General features: G+C 43.0%; 2 protein-coding genes across 5 annotated transcripts in view; both read left to right on the forward strand.

The window, feature by feature from the left end:
• Positions 1-9,651, forward strand: part of LOC138958539 (sodium-coupled monocarboxylate transporter 1-like) — a 24,387-nt gene extending 14,736 nt beyond the window's left edge. For all 3 annotated transcript variants that reach the window (XM_070329739.1, XM_070329737.1, XM_070329740.1), the window contains exons 13-17: positions 268-354; positions 1,688-1,890; positions 7,163-7,266; positions 7,847-7,965; positions 9,149-9,651. In XM_070329739.1, the coding sequence (XP_070185840.1) occupies positions 268-354; positions 1,688-1,890; positions 7,163-7,266; positions 7,847-7,965; positions 9,149-9,388 (753 nt within the window). In that variant the 3' untranslated portion in view covers positions 9,389-9,651. The remainder of the gene's footprint in view (positions 1-267; positions 355-1,687; positions 1,891-7,162; positions 7,267-7,846; positions 7,966-9,148) is intronic.
• Positions 9,652-18,984: 9,333 nt separating this feature from the next.
• Positions 18,985-24,280, forward strand: LOC138955973 (uncharacterized). 2 transcript variants are annotated; one of them, XM_070327461.1, is made up of 4 exons: positions 18,985-19,118; positions 21,480-21,644; positions 22,527-22,577; positions 23,266-24,280. In XM_070327461.1, the coding sequence occupies exons 2-4, from the start codon at positions 21,489-21,491 to the stop codon at positions 23,434-23,436; spliced, it is 378 nt and encodes a 125-aa protein (XP_070183562.1). In that variant the 5' UTR covers positions 18,985-19,118; positions 21,480-21,488; the 3' UTR covers positions 23,437-24,280. The 2 variants fall into 2 exon arrangements, with proteins under 2 accessions (XP_070183562.1, XP_070183568.1); XM_070327467.1 differs by having other exon boundaries at positions 19,002-19,196.
• The last annotated feature ends 2,160 nt before the right edge of the window (positions 24,281-26,440 follow it).

The raw sequence follows: 26,440 nt of genomic DNA on the forward strand, positions 1-26,440 counted from the left end.
TTGTAATTTAAAAATTACACAACACCATGAAAAATCTTTATCGACGATCGCGAATCTGCTTATATCAATAACACATTACGAAAAGCTCTCTCTCTCTCTCTCTCTCTCTCTCTATATATATATAAAAAAATTCAATTTCCTCTCCAGAGAAGGAAAACAAAGGCATCCTGGCAGGGATAAATGAGACCTAAAGGGAAGTAACTCATTTTGACCTGAGTTCAGGATGCCCTTTACCTCGTATCATGTTGATATGATTGCGTTTTCCAGGCATCTTTTAGTGCCTACGCTATACTGAATGGTCCGATGTTCGGCCTGTTTCTTCTCGGCATGTTCTTCCCGTGGGCCAACTCGTTTGTAAGCAGCTTCTTTTAAAGACGCAGTCCTTCCCGTCAGTAAACTGCAGTTCGGTTCACAATCTCAGATCTGGTCAGGCATTGGCATGGCATGGGATGAGACCATCTATTGACTTGGACGCATACCAGAAATCAATATCCTGCCTGTTTTTTGGGGGAGAGTGTGAATTGTGTAATGAATTCGCTATGTCTGGCAAGTTCTGTGAGCCGATTCATTTACACGGGGAGGACTGAGCCAATAATACATTACTAATTTGTTATAACCGTTTCAACATAACTTTATTGTCTTTAGTGGGTTTTTTTTAAATGACAAATGTATAGTGACTATTTGTGGTTTGGGAAGTGCAGTTCAGCTCCTAAACTCAGCGCTTGCAGCAAAAAGGTATGCAAGCGAAGTGTGTGTACTTTTCATTTCTTAAATACTACTATGCCTGGCATTAACACTAGCTAAGGTTTTACAATGCGTGTCTACTGCCTCCCAGTTGCACATGCCCCTATCCCGCTTTCCGTGTCGGGTTTAGAAGTAGAACTGAAAAGGGATAAAACGATCAGGGCTCCCCAACCTAGAGGGTCCCAGGACCCACAATTTCAATTCATAGAGAGTCCATGGACCCCCTCCCCCTCAGGGGAGTTTTAGAGGGTCCCAGGACCCACAATTTCAATTCATAGAGAGTCCATGGACCCCCTTCCCCTCAGCGGAGTTTTAGAGGGTCCCAGGACCCACAATTTCAATTCATAGAGAGTCCATGGACCCCCTCCCTCTCAGCGGAGTTTTAGAGGGTCCCAGGACCCACAATTTCAATTCATAGAGAGTCCATGAACCCCCTCCCCCTCAGCGGAGTTTTAGAGGGTCCCAGGACCCACAATTTCAATTCATAGAGAGTCCATGGACCCCCTCCCCCTCAGCGGAGTTTTAGAGGGTCCCAGGGCCCACAATTTCAATTCATAGAGAGTCCATGGACCCCCTCCCCCTCAGCGGAGTTTTAGAGGGTCCCAGGACCCACAATTTCAATTCATAGAGAGTCCATGGACCCCCTCCCCCTCAGCGGAGTTTTAGAGGGTCCCAGGACCCACAATTTCAATTCATAGAGAGTCCATGGACCCCCTCCCCCTCAGCGGAGTTTTAGAGCGTCCCACGAGTCCAGGAGCCCAAAATGAAGCCCTAACGTACAAGTAACAATTGACATTTTCTATTAAATAAGCTAGAGCATATGAACCGCAAAGTCAAGGTTTTTAATCTACAGAACACAATGGAGAATTTATTTTAATTTTATAAGACTTGTATATTTATGTTTTTGATTTTGTTCTATTTGAAGAAATGTTTTCTGTGAAAGGGTGCATTTGTAGGGTGCATGACATCTTTGGTGATCATGGCCTGGATAGGAATCGGCGCCTTTTGGCACAACGTTTCCACGGCATCGCTCTCTGCCGTTGTCACTACAGGATGTACATGGAATAACATCACCACCAACGTCACCACAACCACCACAACTACCACCTCCCCTACCACCATTTTCATTGCTACGGATGATCCCACGTGGGTGTTTTGACTCTGATTCTGTCTCTCTGTCAATGTGTATTTTTGTTTGTTTTGTTTGCTTTCTCCACTCTGTCTGTTTATTTGTCTGTTTGCCTGTCTGTCCCCCCCCCCACACACACACCCACCCACACACGCCCAAACATACCCCTCTCTCTCTCTCCCCTTCTCTAACTTTCTATCCCCCCTTTGTCTGTATATGCATTTATAGATATAAACGTGTGTGTGTGTGTGTGTGTGTGTGTGTGTGTGTGCGTGTGTGTGTGTGTGTGTGTGTGTGTGTGTGTTATAATGCTGATTTCACATGCATCTTATTTTCAACAGCTGTTTCCTGGATAATATAAATATTCTATATGTCGTGTTCCGAGCGTACATAAACAACACTCACATCAGGTACGTTCATCTGGTTTACTTGTCTAGCAAACTGCTACAGATGACAACAATACAAGGTCGATGCGGTAAGCCATGCCTAATCAGTGTCCCGCGTGCATGCCCGAGCGCGAAGCGAGTTGTGGGCGGAAAGGCACCGTTGCACATGCGCGCCCCATCACATGACCGACCGAGTTCGACCGACACGACCCGAGAGGTACCGAATACCGTCACATCTCCCCCCTTCAAATAAAAAGATATAATGATCTTGATGAAACGAAACGTTATCGTTATCATTTAAAATTAAAGTTCAATAGGGGTTTCAGTAACAAATCTTTCGACCGGAACCGAAACAGTCATTGTTTATTTGCTGTTGATCTGCGGAGTCGATGGTTCACTCTTCGAAGCGGGACGGTGGTCTCACAGTTCGTCCGCTGCGGGTTTTGATGACCGGAGTCGACGTTTGCTGCCCTGGGTTAGGCGCCGCTGGAGGACGTCGCGGGGACCCAGGCGTCGGTGGAGGTTCCGGAGAACGAAGACCTGGCTGGTCTGCATTGCGCTGGCTTGGCGTTTCAGGAACAGGACTCTGTTGGGTTGGGACAGGGTAAAGGACAGGGATGTTGGTCATGGTAGGCCTGTCTAACACTTGTCGAGAAGACAATCTGAGGTGTCGTCTGTTCCGACGATACTGTCCCCTTTCTGACCGTATCTCGTAGGACCGTGGTGCACATTGACGCAGGACTGTTGCTGGTTTTCCCCAGGACTTTTCGTGGTCTAGTTTCTGGAGAACAGTGTCACCTGGTATTAGTGGCGGCAGGGTCTCTGTCCCATGACGTCTGTCGTGGTCACTCTTGTTTCTGAGCTTTGCTTGCTCGTCCCGCGCCTTGATCGCATCCCTTCTGACCGTCTTTGGGATGAGATTGCTTGCGAGAGTAGGGAGCGTCGTTCGCATCTTTCTTCCGAGTGCTAGCTCCGCTGGACTCGTTCCTGTTGGCGTCGTAGGTGTAGCCCGGTGACTGAGTAGGGCTAAGAACGGGTCTTCTTGAGCGAGAATCTTCTTGGCCTCTTGTACTGCTCGCTCGGCTTCTCCATTCGACTGAGGAAAGTATGGACTGCTAGTCGAGTGAGTAAACTTCCATGCTGCTGCGAAGTTCTGGAACTCTGTTGACGTGAACTGAGAACCGTTGTCCGTGACGACGACGTCTGGTATTCCGTGGTGTGCGAAGATGTTCTTCATCCGTCCAATGACGACTTCAGATGTCTCTCTCGGAAGATGAGCGATTTCAAGATATCTTGAATAATAGTCAATCAGAACAAGATAACTCTGTCCCTTGAAGTCACACAAGTCTACAGCAACCATCTGGAATGGTCTGTCTGGGAGTTCTGTTGTCATAAGTGGCTCACTTCTTTGGGATGGCTGCTTCTCTTCGCAGTGTTGACATGCTGACACTCTTTGCTTGATGTTTTCATTGATGCCTGGCCACCAAACTGTCGACTTTGCTCTTTCTCGACATTTGGTTATCCCGAGATGGCCTTCGTGAATCCGGTTCAGCATTTCTTCTCTCAAAACGTGCGGAATGACGATCCGGACGCCTCTGACGAGAAGACCTCGATGTATGCTGAACTCCCCTCTGAATGCGTAGTAGTCTTTCAGAGCTGGCTCTACGTCTGTGACGTACCTGGGCCAACCGTTGGCCGTGTAGTGTAGAGCTGCTTTGACGACAGGATCTTGCTGACTCAGTGCTGCTATCTCGTCTAGTCTTTTGTCTGAAACCGGCCATGAAGATTGGACAGCGTCGACGTGAGCTTCCACATCTTCCGCCAGTAGTATGGCAACATCGGCTCTGTCTTCCGATGTCTCTTCTCTCCCCTCTTGGACAGGCGACTGAGGACTTCTCGACAAGGCGTCAGCCACCACAAGCGTCTTGCCTGGTGAATAACTTGCTGTCAAGCTGAATCGCATCAGTCTCATCAGCATCCGCTGACATCTGATGGGCGTTTCGTCCAAATCTTTGGTGTTGATGAGAGGAATGAGCGGCTTGTGGTCGGTTTCGAGCGTAAATTTCTCCAGACCGATCAGATAACGTTCGAACTTTTCGCACGCCCACACAGCAGCTAGACACTCCTTCTCAATCTGGGCATACCCTTGTTCCGTTGATGTCAGAGTTCTTGAGCAGAAAGCGACTGGCTTCATCTTCTCCCCGTGCTGCTGCAGGAGTACGCCGCCAATACCGTAGCTGCTCGCGTCGGCACTGACCGTTGTCGGCTTAGTCAAGTCGAAGTAAGCGAGAGTAGGAGCTGCTGTCAGGAGCTCTTTCGCTTTTGAAAACGCAAGTGTCTGTGGCTGTCCCCAGTTCCACGCCTTGTCTTTCTCCAGCAACTCGGTGACAGGCTTCAAGACTGACGACAAGTTTGGCAGAAATCGTCCCAGAAAGTTCATCATGCCCAGAATTCTTCTCAGTTCTGTGACGTTGGTCGGGTCAGGCATGTTGATGATGGCATCAATCTTCTTCTTGTCTGGTCTGATTCCGTCGGCGTTGATCACGTGACCAAGGAACTCGATCTCTGACTGCTTGAAGCTGCATTTTTCCTTGTTGAGCTTGAGCCCGGCCTCGACAATCTTCTTCATGGAGCTCTCAAGATGCTGCTCGTGTTCTTCATCTGAGTTGCTGTAGATGAGAACGTCGTCGAAGAAACAGATCGTGTTTTCTTCTCCCTTCAGGATCGTCTCCATCGTACGTTGGAAAATCTCGGGAGCGGAGGATATTCCGAACGGAAGTCTTTTGTAGTAGTACCTTCCGAATGGCGTGATGAAGGTTGTGTACTTGGCAGTTTCTGGGTCGAGAGGAATTTGATAAAACCCCGACGTTGCGTCCAGCTTGCTGAAAATCTTCGCTCCTTTGAGTCGATGCAAAATGTCGTCGAGAGTCGGAATCGGGTACCTCTCCCTCTTGACTGACAAGTTCAGCTTTTTCAAGTCCGTGCAGATCCGGACCGCTCCAGATTTCTTCAAAACTGGCACCATCGGAGAACACCAATCTGTTGGCTCGGTTATTTCCTCAATAATTCCGGCCTTCTTCATCCTTTCCAGTTCTTCTTCTACCTTCTTCATCAAAGGTATGGGTACTCTCCGAGCTGTGTGCAGACTGTAGGGCTGGCTGTTCTCTTTCAAGACGATCTTTGCCGGTGGGCAATTGACTGGTTGCTGGTCCAACTCACCGAACGCTGGCTGTATGCTGTCGAGACGTTGGACAAGTCCCATGCGTTTACAGGCTTCTCTGCTTAATAAGCTCTCTGTCTTGCTGTCGACGACATAGATATCCAGGTGAAACTCTTGACCGTTGATGTAGGTAGTGTCCCTAAAGAATCCTATGCAGGATATCTGTCCGCCTGCGCCGTGCATGACTGCACAGGTGGGGATAAGTTTGGGACACGGGACAAGGGTCAGGTAGAGGGATTTGGAAATGATGGTCACATCTGCACCTGTGTCGATCTTGAACTTGATCTTGCGACGTCCAAATGATAGGTCAGTGTACCATGCTGGTTCAGCTCCCTGCTTGTGTACGACACCCATGTAGTACACTTCTTCTGCGTCGACAGCGTTGACTTGCTTGGAACGGCAACAAGAAAAGTAATGTCCGTACCTGCCACAGCCGTGACACTGCTTCCCTTTTGCTGGACAGTCACTGTCTTTCTTGTGTTGTCCACGTCCGCAGCGTGAACATGATGCGTCACTTCTCCCCTCCTGAGGAAAGCGACGACCGCCACCACGCGGATGACGAAATCCACCCCTGGAACCGGCGTGCTTGGTTGCTGGACCGCTGCTGCCACTGTCACAGCTGGTACCTGCTGCACCTGCACCGCCGCGAGGGCGTCTGTTGAATCGCTGCGTACTGGTGTGTACAGCGTCAACACTGGAACGTTGCTCAGACAGCTGTCTCTTGACTTGCTCGTACTGCCTGGCTTGCTTAATGGCGTCTTGCAAATTCAGGTCTGCTTGCATTTGTAACTTTTCTGAGAGTTCTCGGTCGTTCACACCAAGGACGAACCTGTCGCGAATGGCTTCGTCGCGGTTATGAAAATCTGCGTGCTCAGAAAGTTCGTACAGGGCTCTGACGTAAGGTTCGATTTGCTCGCCGCTGTGTTGGCTTCTGGTGTTGAAGACGGCTCGAACGTGTATGACGTTCTTTTGTGGAACGAAGTGCGTGTCAAATAACTTCAGTACGTCCTCCAGTTTTGCTTCGTCATTGTCCTCGTCATATTCGAACTGTTCGTAGATCTGTTCGGCTTGTATGCCCATAGCATAGATTAAGGAACTGACCTGGACTGAAAATTGTTCTTTGTCTAGTTTAGAAGCAACCCTGTAGCGTTCGAAACGCTTACGCCACGTGAGCCACTGGTCGGGCCTCCCAAAGTCGAGTGGTTCAGGCGGTTTGAATGGCATGCTCTTCTTCTTCCGTACGACTATGCTCGACTATTTCAAAACTCACGGTTGGGTAAAGAATCCCACCGCTGCCACCATGTCGTGTTCCGAGCGTACATAAACAACACTCACATCAGGTACGTTCATCTGGTTTACTTGTCTAGCAAACTGCTACAGATGACAACAATACAAGGTCGATGCGGTAAGCCATGCCTAATCAGTGTCCCGCGTGCATGCCCGAGCGCGAAGCGAGTTGTGGGCGGAAAGGCACCGTTGCACATGCGCGCCCCATCACATGACCGACCGAGTTCGACCGACACGACCCGAGAGGTACCGAATACCGTCACACTATACATCTAGGCTCAAGCTTTCCCAATACTTTTAACATGATAAAATGTGTTTTTTTGTGTGGAAAGGATGACGATCGATCAATCCTCGAGATTAACCCAAATGAATCAATTCATCGACATATTTTTCCAGTGATATTCCTGCTTACCCGATCTACACACTTTCTTACGTGTACTACACCATCACTGGAGCCACCGTGGTTGTCATTGTCGGTCTCATCTTCAGCTTTATATCAGGTGAGGGGAACAGAATAAACAGTTACAGCTCGTACTTCAAGTGCTTAATGCTTTTGCACCTTGTGTGTTTGCTGGAACGCAGTAATAACCATTATCTCTGGTTCTGTAGCAGTTGTGGTCGATGGCATCACCGTTTGCCTGCCCGGAATTTTGTAGTTTCTGGCTTAGTAATATGCGTCAGGCTGATGATTGCTTCGGTTAATTCTTTAAAAAAAAAAAAAAAGGACCGAAAAAAATAGATTACATATTGCATCTATCGTATCCGAGCTGGCGCGCAGGAACGTCAAAGTGTTGTTTTTGAAAAATGTGAAGAAGTTGATTTCCGTGTTACATCTATTATAACCACAAGAGTTAGCGAAATAGAACTTTTATTTGTTGTTTGTTTGGCTAGTAGATTGGTGGGTTGGTAGGGTGGTTGGTTGGTCGGCTTGCTTGCTGGCTTTGTAGTGTACGTTATTATGTAAGTTTGCCTATGCGTACTGAAATCGGTCGCTTTGCTACACTGTTTGTGTCTACCTTCTCACTGTCAAAGTTCCTGGCAAATGTTTACATCTTCGTTCTAAAAGCCTTTCTTTGGCAGGCCACACCAAGCCGTCATCTTTGGACCCTCGACTGATCTGCCCGCTGCTCGACACTGTCTTCCCCTGTCTGCCCGAGTGTGTGCTCAAACCTTTCCGCTGTGGCATCGACCATAAAGATGTAATGTTGGCAGTACATGTTGTTAGAATGAGAGAGAGAGAGAGAGAGAGAGAGAGAGAGAGAGAGAGAGAGAGAGAGAGAGAGACAGACAGACAGACAGAGACAGACAGACAGACAGAGACAGCCAGCCAGCCAGCCAGCCAGACAGACAGACAGACAGAGACAGCCAGCCAGCCAGACAGACAGACAGAGAGTCTGACAGACTAAAATGAACAGACACAGAGTGATAGACAAAGCTCGGAGTCAGAGTGACAGAGACTTAAAAAAAAGTAGAGAAAGAGAGTGAGACACAGACAGAGAGACAGAGAGAAACAGAAAGACGAAAACAATTGTTTCAAACCTTTTCCGCGGTGGTGTCGACCATCAAGATGTAATGTTGGCAATGCATGCCGTTTAAATGAGAGAGGGAATGAGGGGGGGAGAGAGAGAGAGAGAGAGAGAGAGAGAGAGAGAGAGAGAGAGAGAGAGAGAGAGAGAGAGAGAGAGAGAGAGAGAGACAGGGAAGGGGAGAGAGGGAGGGAAGGGGAGAGAGAGAGGGAAAGGGAGAGAGAGAGGGAAGGCCGGGGAGAGAGAGAGGCCGAGAGAGAGAGAGGGGGGGGGGGAAGGGGAGAGAGAGAGGGGGAGAAAGAAGGAAGGGGGGGGGGGGGTGGGCAGAGAGAGAGAGGGAGAGAGACAGATAGACAGACAGACAGTAGACAGAAGGTCAGACTGACACACAGGAGGTCATACTCACAGACAGACAGGCAGGCAGGCAGACAGACAGACAGACAGAAACAGACAGACAGAAATGGACACAGAGAGTGATAGACAAAGTGTGAGGGAGACGCACAGACAGTCAGAGACTGAGGAAAAAACATTGAGACAGAGACAGAGAGACACAGAAAAACAGAAAGAGAGAGAGAGAGAGAGATAAAGAGAGAAAGGAGTAACAGAGAGAGGATGTGTGTGTGTGTGTGTGTGTGTGTGTGGTGTGTGTGTGTGTGTGTGTGTGTGTGTGTGATGCCCTTGCCCATGCCTGTGTCTGTGCCTGTACCCGTGCCTATATGTTTTTGTCTATGCCTGTCTGTGAGCTTGCATATAATATGTCATCCGGATATTCAACTCCAACACACCTCTCAGTACTAGCATGTCCTGGATTTCTTTTATCATGTAAAAATATAAAAAATAGCTCTCTACTTTTCAGAAATACGTGAAGTACGAGAAAGCCATGAAAGAACTCGAAGACGACATCGCCTATCAGATCAAGGTCACAAACGGAGAACCCGTCAGCCCGTCCACGTCATCCATTTCGGGGCCCACTACGTCATCAGTTTCTGTGCCCTACGACAACGTTTACGAAAATGCGGCCTTTGACAAGGACGAATTCACATCCGTAGAAAAAGCATCTTCTGTGAATGATGATGAATATAACACAAGAATGTGATCGTAACAACACTTTTCGATGGTTTTACTTGCTGGATTTTTTTTATCTTGTGTACTTTTTATAGACACATGAAGCTCGTATTTCGAGATTTGGAAACAATGACATTTTATCACTGCTATAGTTAACAGCATTACTTTTAAAGAAAAATGCTTGTTTGCGTGATGCTCCGTTTCCAGTGTCGCATTTGTCCAGTTTACTACAATAAAATAGTGTTATTTCAAATAGTGTTCAACATAATATGTTTGAAATATCATGATATCAGACTCGATCTTTCTAACCTTCGGATTAAGCAAATCTCTCTCTCTCTCTCTCTCTCTCTCTCTCTCTCTCTCTCTCTCTCTCGCACACACACACACACACACACACACACACACACACACACACACACACACACACACAACCACACCGGCACACAACCACACACACAACCACACACACAACCACACACACAACCACACACACACACACACACAACACACACACAACCACACACACAACCACACATGCATACAGTATTTCTACTACTACCACCATAAATACCAAACAACACAATTTTCATTCATATTCATATTCCATGTTTATTTTCCTTCAGGCGCTGCATTGTCACAACGAAGTTATTGTCATGGAATTTGTTTTACTAACCCTTAACGTCAGAGTAAACTTTCATCAACTACAGCTCACTGAAAGTCGTAAGACCTTCGTGTTCTACAAAATCTGAGAAAAAAACCCTCTTTTTCATCAACACACTCGTACTGGTTTCTGTTGATGTAAAATCATCTGATCAATGCACAGGACGAAGAATGTACTCTCTTACCTAAATGATAATCGTTCTGGTTTTCACTGTTGTAAAAAGAAACCCACACAAACGAAGATCATAGAGTCAATGAGAGTCTCCTTTCTGCCCCTATATATAGGCTATAGTAACCGTATTGGTTTCCACTTTAAACATGCTTGATATACAGAAACAGAATCTACTTTCTGCCCCTATTGGAGTCGTATTGGTTTCCGCTGTTGAAAATTCATGATATACAGAACCAGAGTCTACTTTCTACCCCTATAGTGGTCGTATTGGTTTCCGCTGTTGTAGTTGCCGCGGAGGGCAGACACGTAGTCATTCCAGTTGTTGTAGTCGCCGTAGTTGACACCTCCGTTACCCGCTTCAGCGGGTGCCCCTCCCTCTCACCCTCCGTTGTTACCGCTGCCACCTTGTCCTGCAAAAACCGAGTCTGAATCAAATGTTAAATCTCATACTCGTATTAATGGTTTGAGGCGTATTTAAGAAATCGAAAGAGTTTGGCAAAGGAACAGTACAGAAGCTAGGAGTTAAAAAGAAAGACAGTGACAAAAAAACAGCACAAAAGCGAGAAGTGACCAAAAAATGAAAAGAAAAAAACAACAAAAACAAAGACAATGACACAGACACAACACTAAAAAACCTGTAAGCGACGATGGTGACCAGGAAAATAAGCCTACAGCAACAACGACAACACACCAACAGCAACAAAAAAAAACACGGGTAAAGGCACACACATTATGGTACAGCTCATCTACGCTTGTTGCCTAGTTTTTGATGTGTTTTAAACATCATATTATTACAGACTAAGACTGTCAGATAGACAGGCAGGCAGATCTGCTCCCAATGTATTGTAATGGCAAAAGAGAATATGTCCGAAATCAGGATTTTTTTCGTTTTATTACACCGTCATCCTAAATAGACAGTTGCGCATCTTTTGATTGCATTATTAATTCATGCTTTAAACCATAGCTATATGTACAGGTTCACTCATATTTTCGCCCATAAAACAGAGGCAAAATGCAGTAGCTACATCATTCTCTCATTAGCTCAGTTGGTAGAGCACTGGATTTGTGATCGGAAGGTCGCAGGTTCGAATTCGGGCCGGGACGGACACGGGTCAACTTTATGTGCAGACCCAGAGGCGGAAGCCATGTCCCACCCCCGTGTCACCATTCTGCCATAAGTGCAGGTGGCTGAATACACCTACACACGCAGACACCTGGGTAGCGCCACTCCGTTGCTGCTAGCTTTCAACTGGGAGGAAGCGACCCGAATTTCCCAGCGATGGGACAATAAAGTAATGAAAATGAAAATGAAAGAAAATGAAAATGAAAATGAAATGAATATCTACACGTCACAGACTGTACTTCCGAATGGAGAAAGCAGCAATTCCTTTGTTCAATCCGAACAATAAAGCAGCAATTCCTTTGTTCAATCCGAACAATAAAGCAGAATACACAGCAAAAAATAATAAAAACATGCAAAAAGTCTTGGTTTAGATTGGAATTACTGTGTATCTGCCATTACATATTTCAGAGAATAAAGTCTCAGAATAAAGTAGAAAAAAACATTTTCTCAACGAAATATCATCTATTGTCTTTACTGAATCCCCACCTACCTGCCACGATGACGGCGGCGAAGCAGACGACCAGAATGAGAGCTACTTGGAACTTCATGGTTTGGATACTGTTCTGAAAAATGAATAGAAAGGAGAAAGAACGTTACTTTCATTAAACAATGCATGCACACATTCTTCGGATAAAAATGAATATACAATACTCTATGAATTTTTTTTTACTGTTTTTATATTTAGTCAAGTTTTGACTAAATATTTTAACATCGAGGGGGAATCGAAACGAGGGTCGTGGTGTATGTGCGTGTGTCTGTGTGTCTGTGTGTCTGTGTGTGTGTGTGTGTGTGTGTGTGTAGAGCGATTCAGACTAAACTACTGGACCGATCTTTATGAAATTTGACATGAGAGTTCCTGGGTATGAAATCCCCGAACGTTTTTTTCATTTTTTTGATAAATGTCTTTGATGACGTCATATCCGGCTTTTCGTGAAAGTTGAGGCGGCACTGTCACGCCCTCATTTTTCAACCAAATTGGTTGAAATTTTGGTCAAGTAATCTTCGACGAAGCCCGGACTTCGGTATTGCATTTCAGCTTGGTGGCTTAAAAATTAATTAATGACTTTGGTCATTAAAAATCTGAAAATTGTAAAAAAAAATAAAAATTTATAAAACGATCCAAATTTACGTTTATCTTATTTTCCATCATTTGCTGATTCCAAAAACATATAAATATGTTATATTCGGATTAAAAACAAGCTCTGAAAATTAAATATATAAAAATTATTATCAAAATTAAATTGTCGAAATCAATTTAAAAACACTTTCATCTTATTCCTTGTCGGTTCCTGATTCCAAAAACATATAGATATGATATGTTGGGATTAAAAACACGCTCAGAAAGTTAAAACAAAGAGAGGTACAGAAAAGCGTGCTATCCTTCTTAGCGCAACTACTACCCCGCTCTTCTTGTCAATTTCACTGCCTTTGCCATGAGCGGTGGACTGACGATGCTACGAGTATACGGTCTTGCTGAAAAATGGCATTGCGTTCAGTTTCATTCTGTGAGTTTGACAGCTACTTGACTAAATATTGTATTTTCGCCTTACGCGACTTGTTTGTTTTTAGCGACAGCAGTGTGAAATAATATGAGAGATAATTTTGCAAGAAGTCTGAATCCAATCTCTGTGAGGATCCTACCAACAATCATTTTAGAAATATGTTTGAAGAGAGCGTTAGACTGTCGGTGCGGCTGTGCTGTTTAGTTTCTGTTAGTGTAGACGTAAACCAAGCAATAAGTATCAAGGACAGCAGACTTTGGAATTTGGCCTTTTTATATTTAGTCAAGTTTTGACTAAATATTTTAGCATCGAGGGGGAATCGAAACGAGGGTCGTGGTGTATGTGTGTGTGTATGTGTGTGTGTGTGTGTGTGTGTGTGCGTGCGTGTAGAGCGATTCAGACTAAACTACTGGACCGATCTTTATGAAATTTGACATGAGAGTTCCAGGAATTGATATCCCCATACGTTTTTTTCATTTTTTTGATAAATGTCTTTGATGACGTCATATCCGGCTTTTCGTGAAAGTTGAGGCGGCACTGTCACGCCCTCATTTTTCAACCAAATTGGTTGAAATTTTGGTCAAGTAATCTTCGACGAAGCCCGGACTTCGGTATTGCATTTCAGCTTGGTGGCTTAAAAATTAATTAATGAGTTTGGTCATTAAAAATCTGAAAATTGTAAAAAAAAATAAAAATTTATAAAACGATCCAAATTTACGTTTATCTTATTCTCCATCATTTGCTGATTCCAAAAACATATAAATATGTTATATTCGGATTAAAAACAAGCTCTGAAAATTAAATATATAAAAATTATTATCAAAATTAAATTGTCCAAATCAATTTAAAAACACTTTCATCTTATTCCTTGTCGGTTCCTGATTCCAAAAACATATAGATGTGATATGTTTGGATTAAAAACACGCTCAGAAAGTTAAAACAAAGAGAGGTACAGAAAAGCGTGCTATCCTTCTTAGCGCAACTACTACCCCGCTCTTCTTGTCAATTTCACTGCCTTTGCCGTGAGCGGTGGACTGACGATACTACGAGTATACGGTCTTGCTGAAAAATGGCAGCTACTTGACTAAATATTGTATTTTCGCCTTACGCGACTTGTTTGTATTACGATCATAGTATAGTCGCTTACCAGTCAAAATTCTTCTCTCCATTATTCTTTACATGAAATAATTATAGTAAACAAAAACCCACACTTTATTTCGGGTTTATTGCGCTTTTTTTGTAATACTTGTTGTATATATATGTCGAATACCTTCATTTCAGAGAACAATGTTTACAATTTTCGAATTTTGAACACTAATGCAAACAAAGAAAAGAGAAGTTTTTGTGTACTCACCACTGTCTCTGCAACTGGAAATGATCAGTCAGTACTTTTTGTTTGTTTGTTTGTTTGTTTGCTTAACGCCCAGCCGACCACGAAGAGCCATATCAGGGCGGTGCTGCTTTGACATATAACGTGCGCCACACACAAGACAGAAGTCGCAGCACAGGCTTCATGTCTCACCCAGTCACATTATTCTGACACCGGACCAACCAGTCCTAGCACTAACCCCATAATGCCAGACGCCAGGCGGAGCAGCCACTAGATTGCCAATTTTAAAGTCTTAGGTATGACCCGACCGGGGTTCGAACCCACGACCTCCCGATCACGGGGCGGATGCCTTACCACTAGGCCACCGTTCCGGTATCAGTCAGTACTGCTGTTGGACGGTAGTTGGTTTGATGCAAAAGGTGGAGTTGTGATCAGTATTTATACTTTATGAACGAAACCTATTTATCAGATCTTATTAAATCCTTCCTGGTGCCATTCCTGAAAGTCAGCAGGAATCTTACTATGGTGTCACAAAATAACGCTTTACAATTGCGCAACCCTTCGAAATTAAAACCAACATAGCATATTCTGAAAAGGCCATTAGCATAATATTTAAAGTGACCATTCCCTTATTAATTAAGTTAGAGTCAATTGTCATACTGAGCAGATACAAATATAAATCCCTCATGCTGATAGGGAGGGGCAAGGACACACATTGCGTGGTGTGCATACATTCTCTCCCCTGTATCGATTTGAAACCAGTCGCAACTCGTCGAAGGGAGGTAAGCCTTGAGATTCTCGACAGGGGGTTCTCGTTGGCTCAGTAGGAACTGTCTGGCTTTACTTGGACGTAAAACAGCGAGACACCACTGTTGCCTGCGGGCATTTTAGTTTCGTAATGGTGTCATTTTGTTTTGATTGTAATGATATGCGTAATTAGTATTTACTAATGGTCACTCGATCCTACAGCACAACTGACCGCAGCTGCATGACCACTCCAATAATAAAAGGGTGGAACTTCAGGAGAAGATAAAGAATACAATGCAATCATTTTTTAATCTGTTTCTGAAAATTCGATTTTAATGACAACTTTAATGAGCGAACTAAGTATCTAATGTTTAAGCTTCCAAGCTGAAATGCAGTCCCATAGTCCGGACGTCGTAGAAGATTGCTTGACCAAAATTTCAATTTATTTGGTTGAAAAATGAGGGCGTGACAGTGCAGCCTCAACTTTCAATAAAAGCCGGATGTGACGTCATCAAAGATATTGATCGAAAAAATGAAAAAATCTCTGGGGATATCATACCCAGGAACTCTCATGTCAAATTTCATGAAGATCAGTCCAGTAGTTTGCTGGGAATCGTTCTACACACACACACACACACACACACACGCACACACACACACTACCACCCTCGTTTTGATTCCCAGTCTATGTTAAAACATTTAGTCAAAACTTGACTAATTGTAAAAACGACTTGGAAGTTAAATAAACAATAAGATTTGCGGAAAACAATTAAGTTTTACTTTACATGAAAAATTTAGAAATTTAAACAAAACATGCATTGGTGCGAAGATTGGTGTGTGTGTGTGTGTGTGTGTGTGTGTGTGTGTGTGTGTGTGTGTGTGTGTGTGTGTGTGTGTGTGTGCGCGTGTGTGTGTGTGTGTGTGTTTGTGTGTGTGTGTGTGTGTGGTCGTGTGTGTGTATGCGTGCGTGCGTGCGTGCGTGTCTGCGTGCAAGCGTTCAAGCGTGCATGCGTGCGTGCGTGCATGTGTGTGTTCGTAGGTACGTGCTTGCATTGCGTGGGAGTAAATTCAATGTTAATATTTGGCTAACTGGCGACAAGCTGACTGTCCGCTAGGGCTCGTTGCATGGTGTTTCAGTCAAAGGGCGTATCGAAGCTTATGCTCGGGATTATACAATCAGACTGTACAGCAATGACACTAGACACACAGAGCTCAAAGGAGTTAATCCGTTGATCGATTATCGCTCTTATTACTTCTGTCCTTCTTATCTTCTTGATGTCACAGTTTTAAATCTACTTCTCTTTCTCTTGTTCTAAATGTACACATGTTCAAAATGCACAATTCAAGTGGAATTGTTTGTCGGTAACGATAGGAAAAAAGGAGATTGCAAAACTACTGTTTTGACCCATATTTATCAATGTCCTAAGTGTAATGAAACATATATATGTGTGTGTGTGTGTGTGTGTGTGTGTGTGTGGGCGCGTGTGTGTGTATACATATATATATGTGTGTGTGTGTGTGTGTGTGCGTGTGTCGATCCGTGCGTGCGTGTGTGCGTAAATTCGTGCGTGTGTGTGTGTGGACCTATCTTTATGTGAGTGTGCAAACGCACATGTTGGTCGTATTAAAAGAATGCGTTTAGCACCTTTGTCCGTGTAGATGTTTGGATTTTCTTTCTTTTCCCTTTTCCCCTTCTTTTTGTGCTTTCTTTCTTTCTTTCTCTTTCATTCTTTCTTTTTCCTTCCTTTTTTGTTGTTGTTGTTAAAAACGCTAACAGGTTTGGTAATGAATCAAACTGTTTGCTTCACTGATCGTCGCCATGCATTGAGTAGACTGTTGTGTAACTGATAGGTTAATAAGTGTAGGCTACGTTGATTTACTCAATTAATCGCTCCACCGACAGCATCAAAGCCGAAGGCATTTATTTTGTGCGATAAATCACCGGTACCGATCTTTAGCGCGAGATCAAAAGGTAAGCTGCAGTTAAGGGAATAAACTGCACAATCAGGGTTTTTTTAGCACTTGTCAGGGGGCAGTCGATCATTATTGTGTTGTGTCAGATCAGATTAACATTACATTTGTCTTATGGTGTGTCCTTTCATGTGAAATTTCAAACCTTCAATGGGATTAGTTTTACTGTGTAAACTTCACAAGGTAGTCTACGGAGACGGTAACTGATCTCAATCCACTTCCAACGCCAGCCTAATGAAACACACTTGAGACAGACAGACAAGCGCGATTCCTGTGCCAGGCACGATCTAAGAAGTAAGGAGTATTCATTATTGATATGAATGGCAGCAGTTTCTTAGGAGATAATCAAACATACGTGTCGAACTCCCTGTGTTGTCTCTGGGGGGTTTCAAGTTTCAAGTTTTATTAGTCCATAACCCATGGGGGCATTTTGAACAATACATACAATCAATACAATCATGATATATGCTAATATAGTAAATAAAAAAATAAAAAAATATTTTTTTTATGAAAAACTGCTACAAATTCTATTAAGAAAGTCCAAAATATTCTGTAGCAATTTCTTTTTCTTAGTAGCAAACAACTTTTTAAATTTAAGAGCAATAGTTTTTTTTTCCAATGGTAAGGTGGTAACAACTCAGCTCTTTCTTCTTTGAAAAAATCACAGACAAAAAAATAATGGAATTCATCACCTGTGTCTTGTGATACACATTTGGTGCAAGTTCTTTCTGACCTCGGGATGTTAAGATAACGTTCTTTGTGTACAGGCAAATTGTTGTTTAATGTTCTAAACTTCATCATTGAAACACATTGCTGATATGGCAGGTGTGTGACATATTCTTCACATGCAAAAATATCTTTAAACATTCGATAATTCCAAAACATATTTTTTGTTCCAATTTCTGTAAACCATTTATGGATATACTGGTCATACAAGCTTCTTTTTACCTTTTTTGAAAACCATGCGCTTGAGTATTGAACATTTTCTTGAAAAGTCCAAAGCCGGCCAGAGAGACCAATTTCATTTAAGTATTTTTCAATAAAACATAAATAAATAGATTCAATCATCTTGTTGATATACAATTTATAAGTAAAGCAATACACAATACTTGAAAATTTATTTTTATGAATAGGACTAATCAGTTTATACCAATAGCAAAGCATTCTACATTTCATATTAACATCTAGTGGATATCTTCCAAGTTCACCAAATATCATAGCATTTGGAGTTGATTTTTTTAGTTTGAAAACAATTTTATAAAAACGCAATTGAAGTTTAGTAGCAAGTTCACAGGAACCAAAACCCCATACTTCACATCCGTACAGTAAAATTGGAGCAATCATTCTTCGTTCCGGTTGGTGCTGTACTGTGCTGTTGGTATATTCTTTTGACTGTGTTCACCACAGGCGTTTTCCGTTGACCATTGTAAGTGTACATTTTAACTGAAAGTTTCTTATCTTTTTTCTCTGCGAGCAGAAAAAGCTTGTTCATTTATACCTTTCGTTCCATAATGGTCCAGGAAACAGAAATTCTGTAATTGTGTACACTGTTTTGTTCATTTATTTAAGTTTATGTTCTAAAAGTTTCAACTATTTCTTGCTTGACTGTTAAAGTTGTTTTCATTTAACTGCCGCCGCATTTACGGTTGTATTAATCTCCCTCTTTAAAAGTCGGCATGTCAAATAAACAAAGACACAAAGGCACGAGGACACATTGATGAAGATGTCTTTTGTTGAAAGATGTCATCTTTAGCACCAAAATGCAAAACAAAAAAATATAGAGATTTGTATACACTTAATATGGATATCAATGAACTGTACAACAGCAGCATATACGATTAGAAAAATAAAAGAACCACTTTATTGAAAGTCTTAAAATAGATTTGTTTTTGTGTGCCGAGTAACTCATTGTTTATAGATATGAGGAAAAAAAAGAGCACACATTCTGGAAACATAGACAACTCTTTTTGGTACAGTTTATGACAACTTTTTATTTATTTTGTTAACGTCAAACAAAGATAGGTTTAGCCTATTCGTCTTCAACAGAAGTCAGTCAGAGGGCAATTTCACGCGCCTGTGGTTTGCAGGTCACCTCTACTTTAATCTTTTTTTTTACAGGCGAAGGTCTGGTTCAGGTGTAATTAATGCCACATCAAGACACCCACGAGTTGTCACTGGCCTTAAACTGTTAGATTGACTGCACGGTGCACACTGATTTCGTCTGGCCATCTTAACTACCAGGAACCAAAAACACAGGTACTTCTTGGGCTGTGTTCTTTATGTGAAGTGAATATCATTTTTATTCTTGAACACTGCTTGGAAAGGCAAGACTAAGTACGTAAAGATTCGGTTTTGGTATTCAGTGATTTGCGTACGTCAGTGTGTCTCAAATATCTGCGTTGGGAGAAAAACCAACAACAAAAACCAACTAGTGATTTGAATTTGTGTATTCTAAGCCTCTGCTTGGTGGTAAAATACGTACGACCAGACACTTCAAGCCAGCATGGTTGTGTTGCTTTTTGTTGTGCAGAACGGTTTGCTTTTCATTCTCCAAATGTTTTGAGCATAAAGATTTGTCGCAAAGACTGCGCAGAATAAGCCTACTGCATTCAGCATGGATAGTTTTTTGTTCACCTATCATATGTTTGTAAGACCTTCATTCTTCTCTACCCAGATTACGTCTATTACATTGGAAGTGCTGGATAATTCGAGCGTGTGTTTCCTCTAAATTCTTGAAATCACATACAGAAGGTAAATTGGACAATACATTTGACCTATCTGAATCAAAGACAAAGAGATGGGTTTCCTCTTCGCTCATATCATCCGATCAGAGAAGAACCTAGTATTTATACAGTCGAGTCCTCTCGAATCGGATTATATGAATGTAAAAAGAATAAAGCTCATTTGCGATTCAGTCAACGTGTTGCAGAACTATTGTGCTCGTTTTCTCGTGTTCGCGATTTGAGTTTTATTTAAAAGGCAGGCAAACTAAGAAGTTCACGTTTGCATATAAGATGATACTTCTATGTTGGGACTGAATAATGCTATGGTCGGTTCAATAAGCAAGCAAACTTACAAGCAAACAAAAAGATAAACAATAGATAAACAAACAAACAAACAAGCAAACAAACAAACAAAAACTGAAAATCAAAGCAAACAAATAGTCGAACAGATTGTGTTCTATCAATGGCGCTGTCGGCGTTTTATATTACAGAATAATCAATGATAGATATGCGGTGTTCGGTTTGCACTCTTGCATTTTCTGTCCCGCGTAAAAGGGTTCCTCTCCTAAATACTTGCGCAGCGTCCGAACTATTTACTCGCACTTTGGAAACATTAAGGCCAGGCTCAAAAGCATTCAACTGAATGTAAGTGTGCTGCACCGCACTGTACAGTCCTAATATGGACCGGCTATAAAACTGTTTTGTTTCAATTTGGGCTGATTGTCCCGGCATCGCAGCTGATTTGCTCCAATATAAGCCTAACGGTTGAAGGAATAAAACATATGAAAAGGGCCCTCAGATTGCTTCCAAATGTATACCGTACCGTAAAATTCTGTGTTACAAAAAGTGCTACCGCGCAGGAGGACTGCCTTCAGTTTGCAAAAGCACATGTCTTAAAAGCCTAATCAAATATCGAAATATCGGCAAAGAAAGAGCACTCTTAGGTTGGGTGAGGTTACTTCCACTGACTTACTTCCCTTGTTTGTGTGCGTGATGCGTTTACTAGGCCTCAGCGTCATATATGGCGTTGGCGGTCTAGTGCGCTTCTGGACTTCTTTTTTGTGTGTTTTCAACACCGGAGAGAAGCAGTATCACTTATCTGGAATTAATTCATAACGATATACGTGGTGCGTTTTTGAGCAAATCAAGCTGTGTGCGATAAGGTACAATGGATTCTCCACATTCTTCACATTCGTCAAATTCGCTAGAAATTCCCTCAAACAGTGAGATCAATAGTATACATTTACCTAGAACGAGACTAAGCACAAGGGACACAATGAAAGTTCTTCGCGAGAAAACACGTATTAACCAGCATGACTGAAACAACAATCGGTCAATATTACAGGCCCTTTCCTTAATCCCCCCCCCCAACCCCCTCCCCCCCCCATGCCCCCACACAGTTTTGTTCACTTTCTTTTTTAATTAAAAAGAGAAGAATTTGATGCATTCGACAAACAATTTCAACTCTGCACAGAAAGCAGCCATGGTGTTAGTTGATTTGTGGTATTTGTGACCCTCCACCACGAAATGAGTCGCATGTCACCTCGCGCGGTTCTGCGCTAGGCTTAATTAATAAAAGTCCGGGGAGTGTCTGGTAACAGTGTGAGGGTCACCTTAGTCACAGGCTTACAACTCAAACAGTTTTTGCTCTTTTCTAAAACGGTTTTCACCACTGGATAGAGTATACAAAACTCCTTAGAAAAATGTAAAAATATAAAAATCATGCAAAGGTGACATGCGACTCATTCCGTGGTGGAGGGTCACATTTGTCCAAGTGGAGGGATGGTCATGTCTCTAGTAAAGACTTCGGTACGCCTGTGACAGCGAGAAGACCAATTTGTACGGAAAGGCAATGCTTTAATTACCAATTTATTGCACTGCCTCTTTTTTTCAGATCTACACAATGGCCAACCGACCGATGAGCACTGGTCCGGATTCGTCTAGCGGCAGCACAGTAGTGGGTCTACCCCTTCTCAGCGGTCTCAACAGGAACGACGCGCTCCCTGAGGAATGGACGCTACCACACGAATGGAAGATAGAGAAGAGAGAAATGTTTGAGGTGAGACTTGTGCTTTTCCTTGAGGGTTAAAGCAGAACAATTGTGACTGCGCGCGAGAGCGAGAAATAAAAACACCCAAAATATACTACTTTGTGATTCGTATCGTCTTCGTATTAAACACTTGAGGGTTAAGTTTAGGAGAAGCGTGCCAAATTCAAGAAGCTGTTGCAGGTTTGCAAACTGTGCAGGCTGAGAGAGTTATCAGGCAGAGTTTATAGAAAACGAAAGTAATATCTTGGTGTAAATAGATTATTATAACAGTCGAACCTACCCTGACGACCACCCCTCGATAACGTCCGCATGCCTAATACATATTATGTTGAAGTATCAAAACCTAACACATGGAATGTTAAACGAAACAACAACAAAAGGATTAAGTAGGATTCTTTTTGATAACATTTTTTTCGTCCAGATCACGGACTTAGATGTCTGTCTCGCTAGCCGGCTGGCTGGCTGGCTGGCTGGCTGGCTGGCTGGCTGGCTGGCTATCTGTCTCTATGTTTGTTTGGGTCTATGTTTGTCTTTTCAGTTTGGCCACTCAGAACCATAATTTTGTGTGTGTGTGTGTGTGTGGGGGGGGTTGAGTGTGTGTGTGTGTGTGTGTGTGTGTGGGGGGGGGGGGGGGGGGTGGCGGGTTCTGTGTGTGTGTGTGTGCCTGAGCCATTGACAAAGTTGTGTGTTGTCTATTAATTGTCGACCGGCATAACTCTGCCGTTGTCGTAGACACACCCCTATAAAGGGTATACCAATTATGTATTTGCATCATTGCTCTCATTGTTAGAAGGCCAACCATTTCATAATGCATATTATATTCGTCTTCAGACTAATTACTGCATGTACGTACCTTGATAACCTGTTTGCACACAACGTCTTTCTTTTCAGAACTGGAAAATGGACGTTCAGAATCAAATTGCCAACATTGCCACGAACTTGGTGAGTATACCAGAAAATGAGACGGTAATGACATGATCATGAGTATAGTTTTTGAAATCACAACTGAGCTACTTTACAGAGTTAAAGATATTTTTTTAGTGTACAAATTAAAAGCGATCAAACGAGATGATTGCATGATTACGAGATGATAGAAACTTGAATGTCCGCAGTTTACATCTGATGTGTTGCCCATATTGCCCGGTCCTGTTTCCAATGCCTATCTTCCTAGAAAAGAAGGTGCAAGTCAGATAAGCATAGTAGCAAAGGGAGAAAAGCGCTTAACACAAAAGAGAAGAAATCTTCGTTGCACGTGATGATTTGATGAAGCATTTACTAATCTGACACGAGCGTCAAAGCTACGGTAATTGAAATATACCTTTCCATAAATATAAGGTTACTCTCTTCTCTAACTTACGCGCGCGCATACATGTATGTGTGTGTGTGTGTGTGTGTGTGTGTGTGTATGTGTGTGTGTGTGTGTGTGTGAGTGTGTGTGTGTGCGTTTGTGTGTTTGTGGATACGTGCGTGCGTGAGTGCGTGCGTGCGTGCGCGCATGTGCGTTTGTGGATACGTCCGTGCGTGCGGATGTGCGTCTGTGTGTGACAAGTCTGTATGTTAACATAAAGTAAAACCCTTACAAAAAGTGGCCCCACTTCAACCACGCCTCCTGTATTATTTCATCTTGCAGAACCAGTCGCTACAGCATTTCCCTCACCCCGACGTGGGCAGAGGGTTTGACTACACGGACAAAGTGGTGGTCGCCGAGATCGAGAAAGACAAGAAAGTCAAGAGCGCCACAGAGGGAGGCAACACGTTACTCTACGGCCTGGCCAGAATTCCCAACACACAGCAGTTTTAGTCTCCCTTGGATTTCGCGCTCTGTCTCTGTGACGCTGACTTTGTCTCTCTGTCATATCGTTTGTCATTTTGATGTTTGTCTGTATGTCTGTATGTCTGTATGTCTGTTTGTCTGTATGTCTGTTTGTCTGTATGTCTGTTTGTCTGTATGTCTGTATGTCTGTATGTATGTTTGTCTGTATGTCTGTATGTCTGTTTGTCTGTTTGTCTGTATGTCTGTTTGTCTGTATGTCTGTTTGTCTGTATGTTTGTATGTCTGTTTGTCTGTATGTCTGTTTGTCGGTATGTCTGTATGTCTGTATGTCTGTATGTCTGTATGGCTGTCTGTCTGTCTGTCTGTATGTCTGTATGTCTGTTTGTCTGTATGTCTGTATGTCTGTATGTCTGTTTGTCTGTCTCTTGCTTTTCTTTTAAATTGCTTTGATTTCTTGTTGGTTTCCTTTGATTGCCGGTTCAATTCCTTTGATTACAAATGTGTGCTCCCTTTGATGAAATCTTTGATATCTGAACTACAGACAGCCTAACGAAACGGAAATATATCGCACGCAGGCACGCCAGCAGTCATTGTGACATACTGACATAATTCTCTCTATCTTTTTTTATTGTATTTTTTTTAATTCCGGTCATTACAGCTGATGCCATTTTTAGGGTTCGGTTCGAGTCCAAATTATTCAACGGCTTTTTCTTTTAAATGCATGGATACAAATAATGTAAAGATGTTGAATGTTATCCAAGCAACCATTGTACTAGTCTTGATAAAGGATTATGTTTTTAGAAACGTGATTATTTTCACTTGTAAGTAAGATGTTTTATTTCAATATCGTGATTAAACCAAAAAACAATAACACTGTGTGAGCGGGAGGGTGCATACTTTGTGTATAAGCACTGGCGTGCGGCGGTTGACATTGCTTTTGTGTCTTATTTCTCTTAGGATACGTGTGCACGCGCGTGCGCGTATACACGCGCGTCAATGTGTGTTTGTGTGTGTGTGTGTGTGTGTGTGTGTGTGTGTGTGTGTGTGTGTGGTGTGTGTGTGTGTGTGTGTGTTGTGTGTGTGTGGTGTGTGTGTGTGTGTGTGTGTGTGTGTGCTTAACTGGGCATGTCATGTTGACCGAGGACTCAACAAACACAGTCACTTTATGTCTTACTTTTATGAACGGTTCTTTACCAGGTCAACTTTTATAAAGTGTGGTTTAGACATATTCGAAGATATCAGTGAGATTATTCTATGCTTATCTACTCCAAAGACCGCACTCTGTCCGATTTATTGAGAGGTTCTGATGATCGCAGGTGAGACAGTGCATCCATCCCCATACCCCCCAAAATCAATCATCTTTATTTTAATCATTCTGAGATCTGTATGATTTCTAAACTGGGAGGGGTAATGCGAGGGGAGTGAGGGGGTTAGCGGACGGGCTGAGAGTGCAGGCATGTGTATACATGTGTGTTATAACGGCGTGAAAGGTTGTTTGCGTGCATGAGTTTGTAAGTGCCTGCATTAACCCTACCGCGAGTGTTTTAAGCGATCACCAAGTGTTTCCTTTGCATTTCCTCTATAGGCTTATAAACGTAAAAATGACTTGCAACCTTGTCAGATTTTCACGGACCATTAATATCTCACCGAAAGCTAAGAATGAAGCAGTCAAAATCATTCAGAAATCCAGAACAGTGGTGTTACATAAGCCCATGGTTGAAGTAAACAAACCTAAAGCAATCCTTTCCATGAACATACCACTCAATTGGGCCTTGTACGTTTCGTGTCTTTGGAATTCAACACTCTGGTCTTACATTCCAACTGTTATCACATTATCGAACCTTGTCTATACCACAGGCACATGACTTTGGTTTGGAATAGGGGTTGGGGCTAGGGAGTCTCGCCTTACTACCCCCCATCCCCCCACCCGACAAATTTGATGAAATGTATTAAGGCTTGAACTTTACCTCCAAACACATACACACACACACACTGCACACACACACATACTCACACACACACACACACACACACACACACACACACACACACACACTCAAACACACACTCACACACAAGCACGCACGCCCATCAACAACATCAACAACAACAACAACAACATCAACAACAACAACAACAACAACAACAACACCAACACCAACAAGAGGTGCCTTCGTAGTGTAATAAAGCCTGGAGGACCCCAACCCCCTCTACCCCACACAAAACCAGTACCATGTGCCAGTGATCTATACGTTATCCACGACAGGCGTGACAACAGTAGGTAAAAGTCAAATATTTACACACCCCCCCCCCCCCTCCACCCAACCTCCTTTCTTTCAAAGTGGAGCAAAGTCAAGTAAGCTTGTCTTCAGCCCTGAATGGGTTACGAGAACAAAGAATCCTAAGTGGGTTCTTTGTCTGGTTGTCTGTCGGCCTTTCTGTGCGTCTCTCTTTGTCTTCCCTTGTACCCTAATCTATCAGTCCCTGGCTGGGGCTATGTCTTCTTCTGAATTTCTCGAATGTTTTTCTGTTTGATTGACTTTTTTGTTCGAACAGAATGTGTTGCCACGTATGATAAATTGCGAGGTCTCATTTTAATTGTCCTTGTTCCTTAACTTTCTCTTCGGCAGAATATGAGAGACTGGACTGGTACAGGTGAATTATTGGGGTTGTGGTAATTAATGTGTTCAATCAAAAAACAAAAGAGAAGGGAGCAAAATGATGCTCAATCAGACGAGTCTTGAGAGGGAGGGGGGGGGGGGGCGATGCTAGCAGAATTGTTGTCCAAATCAACAACAAACATACGACCTCAAGACGAGAAGAAAGAAAGAAAGAAAGTATGAAAGAAAGAAGAAAGAAAGAAAGATAGAAAGAAAGAGAAAACAAGTCGCGTAAGGCGAAAATACAATATTTAGTCAAGTAGCTGTCGAACTCACAGAATGAAACTGAACGCAATGCCATTTTACTCGTAGCATCGTCAGGCCACCGCTCATGGCAAAGGCAGTGAAATTGACAAGAAGAGCGGGGTAGT

Source organism: Littorina saxatilis, linkage group LG2, assembly GCF_037325665.1.
Source record: "Littorina saxatilis isolate snail1 linkage group LG2, US_GU_Lsax_2.0, whole genome shotgun sequence".
Classification (NCBI taxonomy): domain Eukaryota; kingdom Metazoa; phylum Mollusca; class Gastropoda; order Littorinimorpha; family Littorinidae; genus Littorina; species Littorina saxatilis.

Excerpts from the sequence above, each read along its gene's own strand:
- LOC138955973 (XM_070327461.1), top strand. The coding sequence starts at position 21,489 with ATGGCCAACCGACCGATGAGCACTGGTCCGGATTCGTCTAGCGGCAGC. Across the intron at positions 21,645-22,526 it reads AGAAGAGAGAAATGTTTGAG|AACTGGAAAATGGACGTTCA; the intron begins GTGAGACTTGTG and ends CTTTCTTTTCAG. Across the intron at positions 22,578-23,265 it reads CCAACATTGCCACGAACTTG|AACCAGTCGCTACAGCATTT; the intron begins GTGAGTATACCA and ends TTCATCTTGCAG.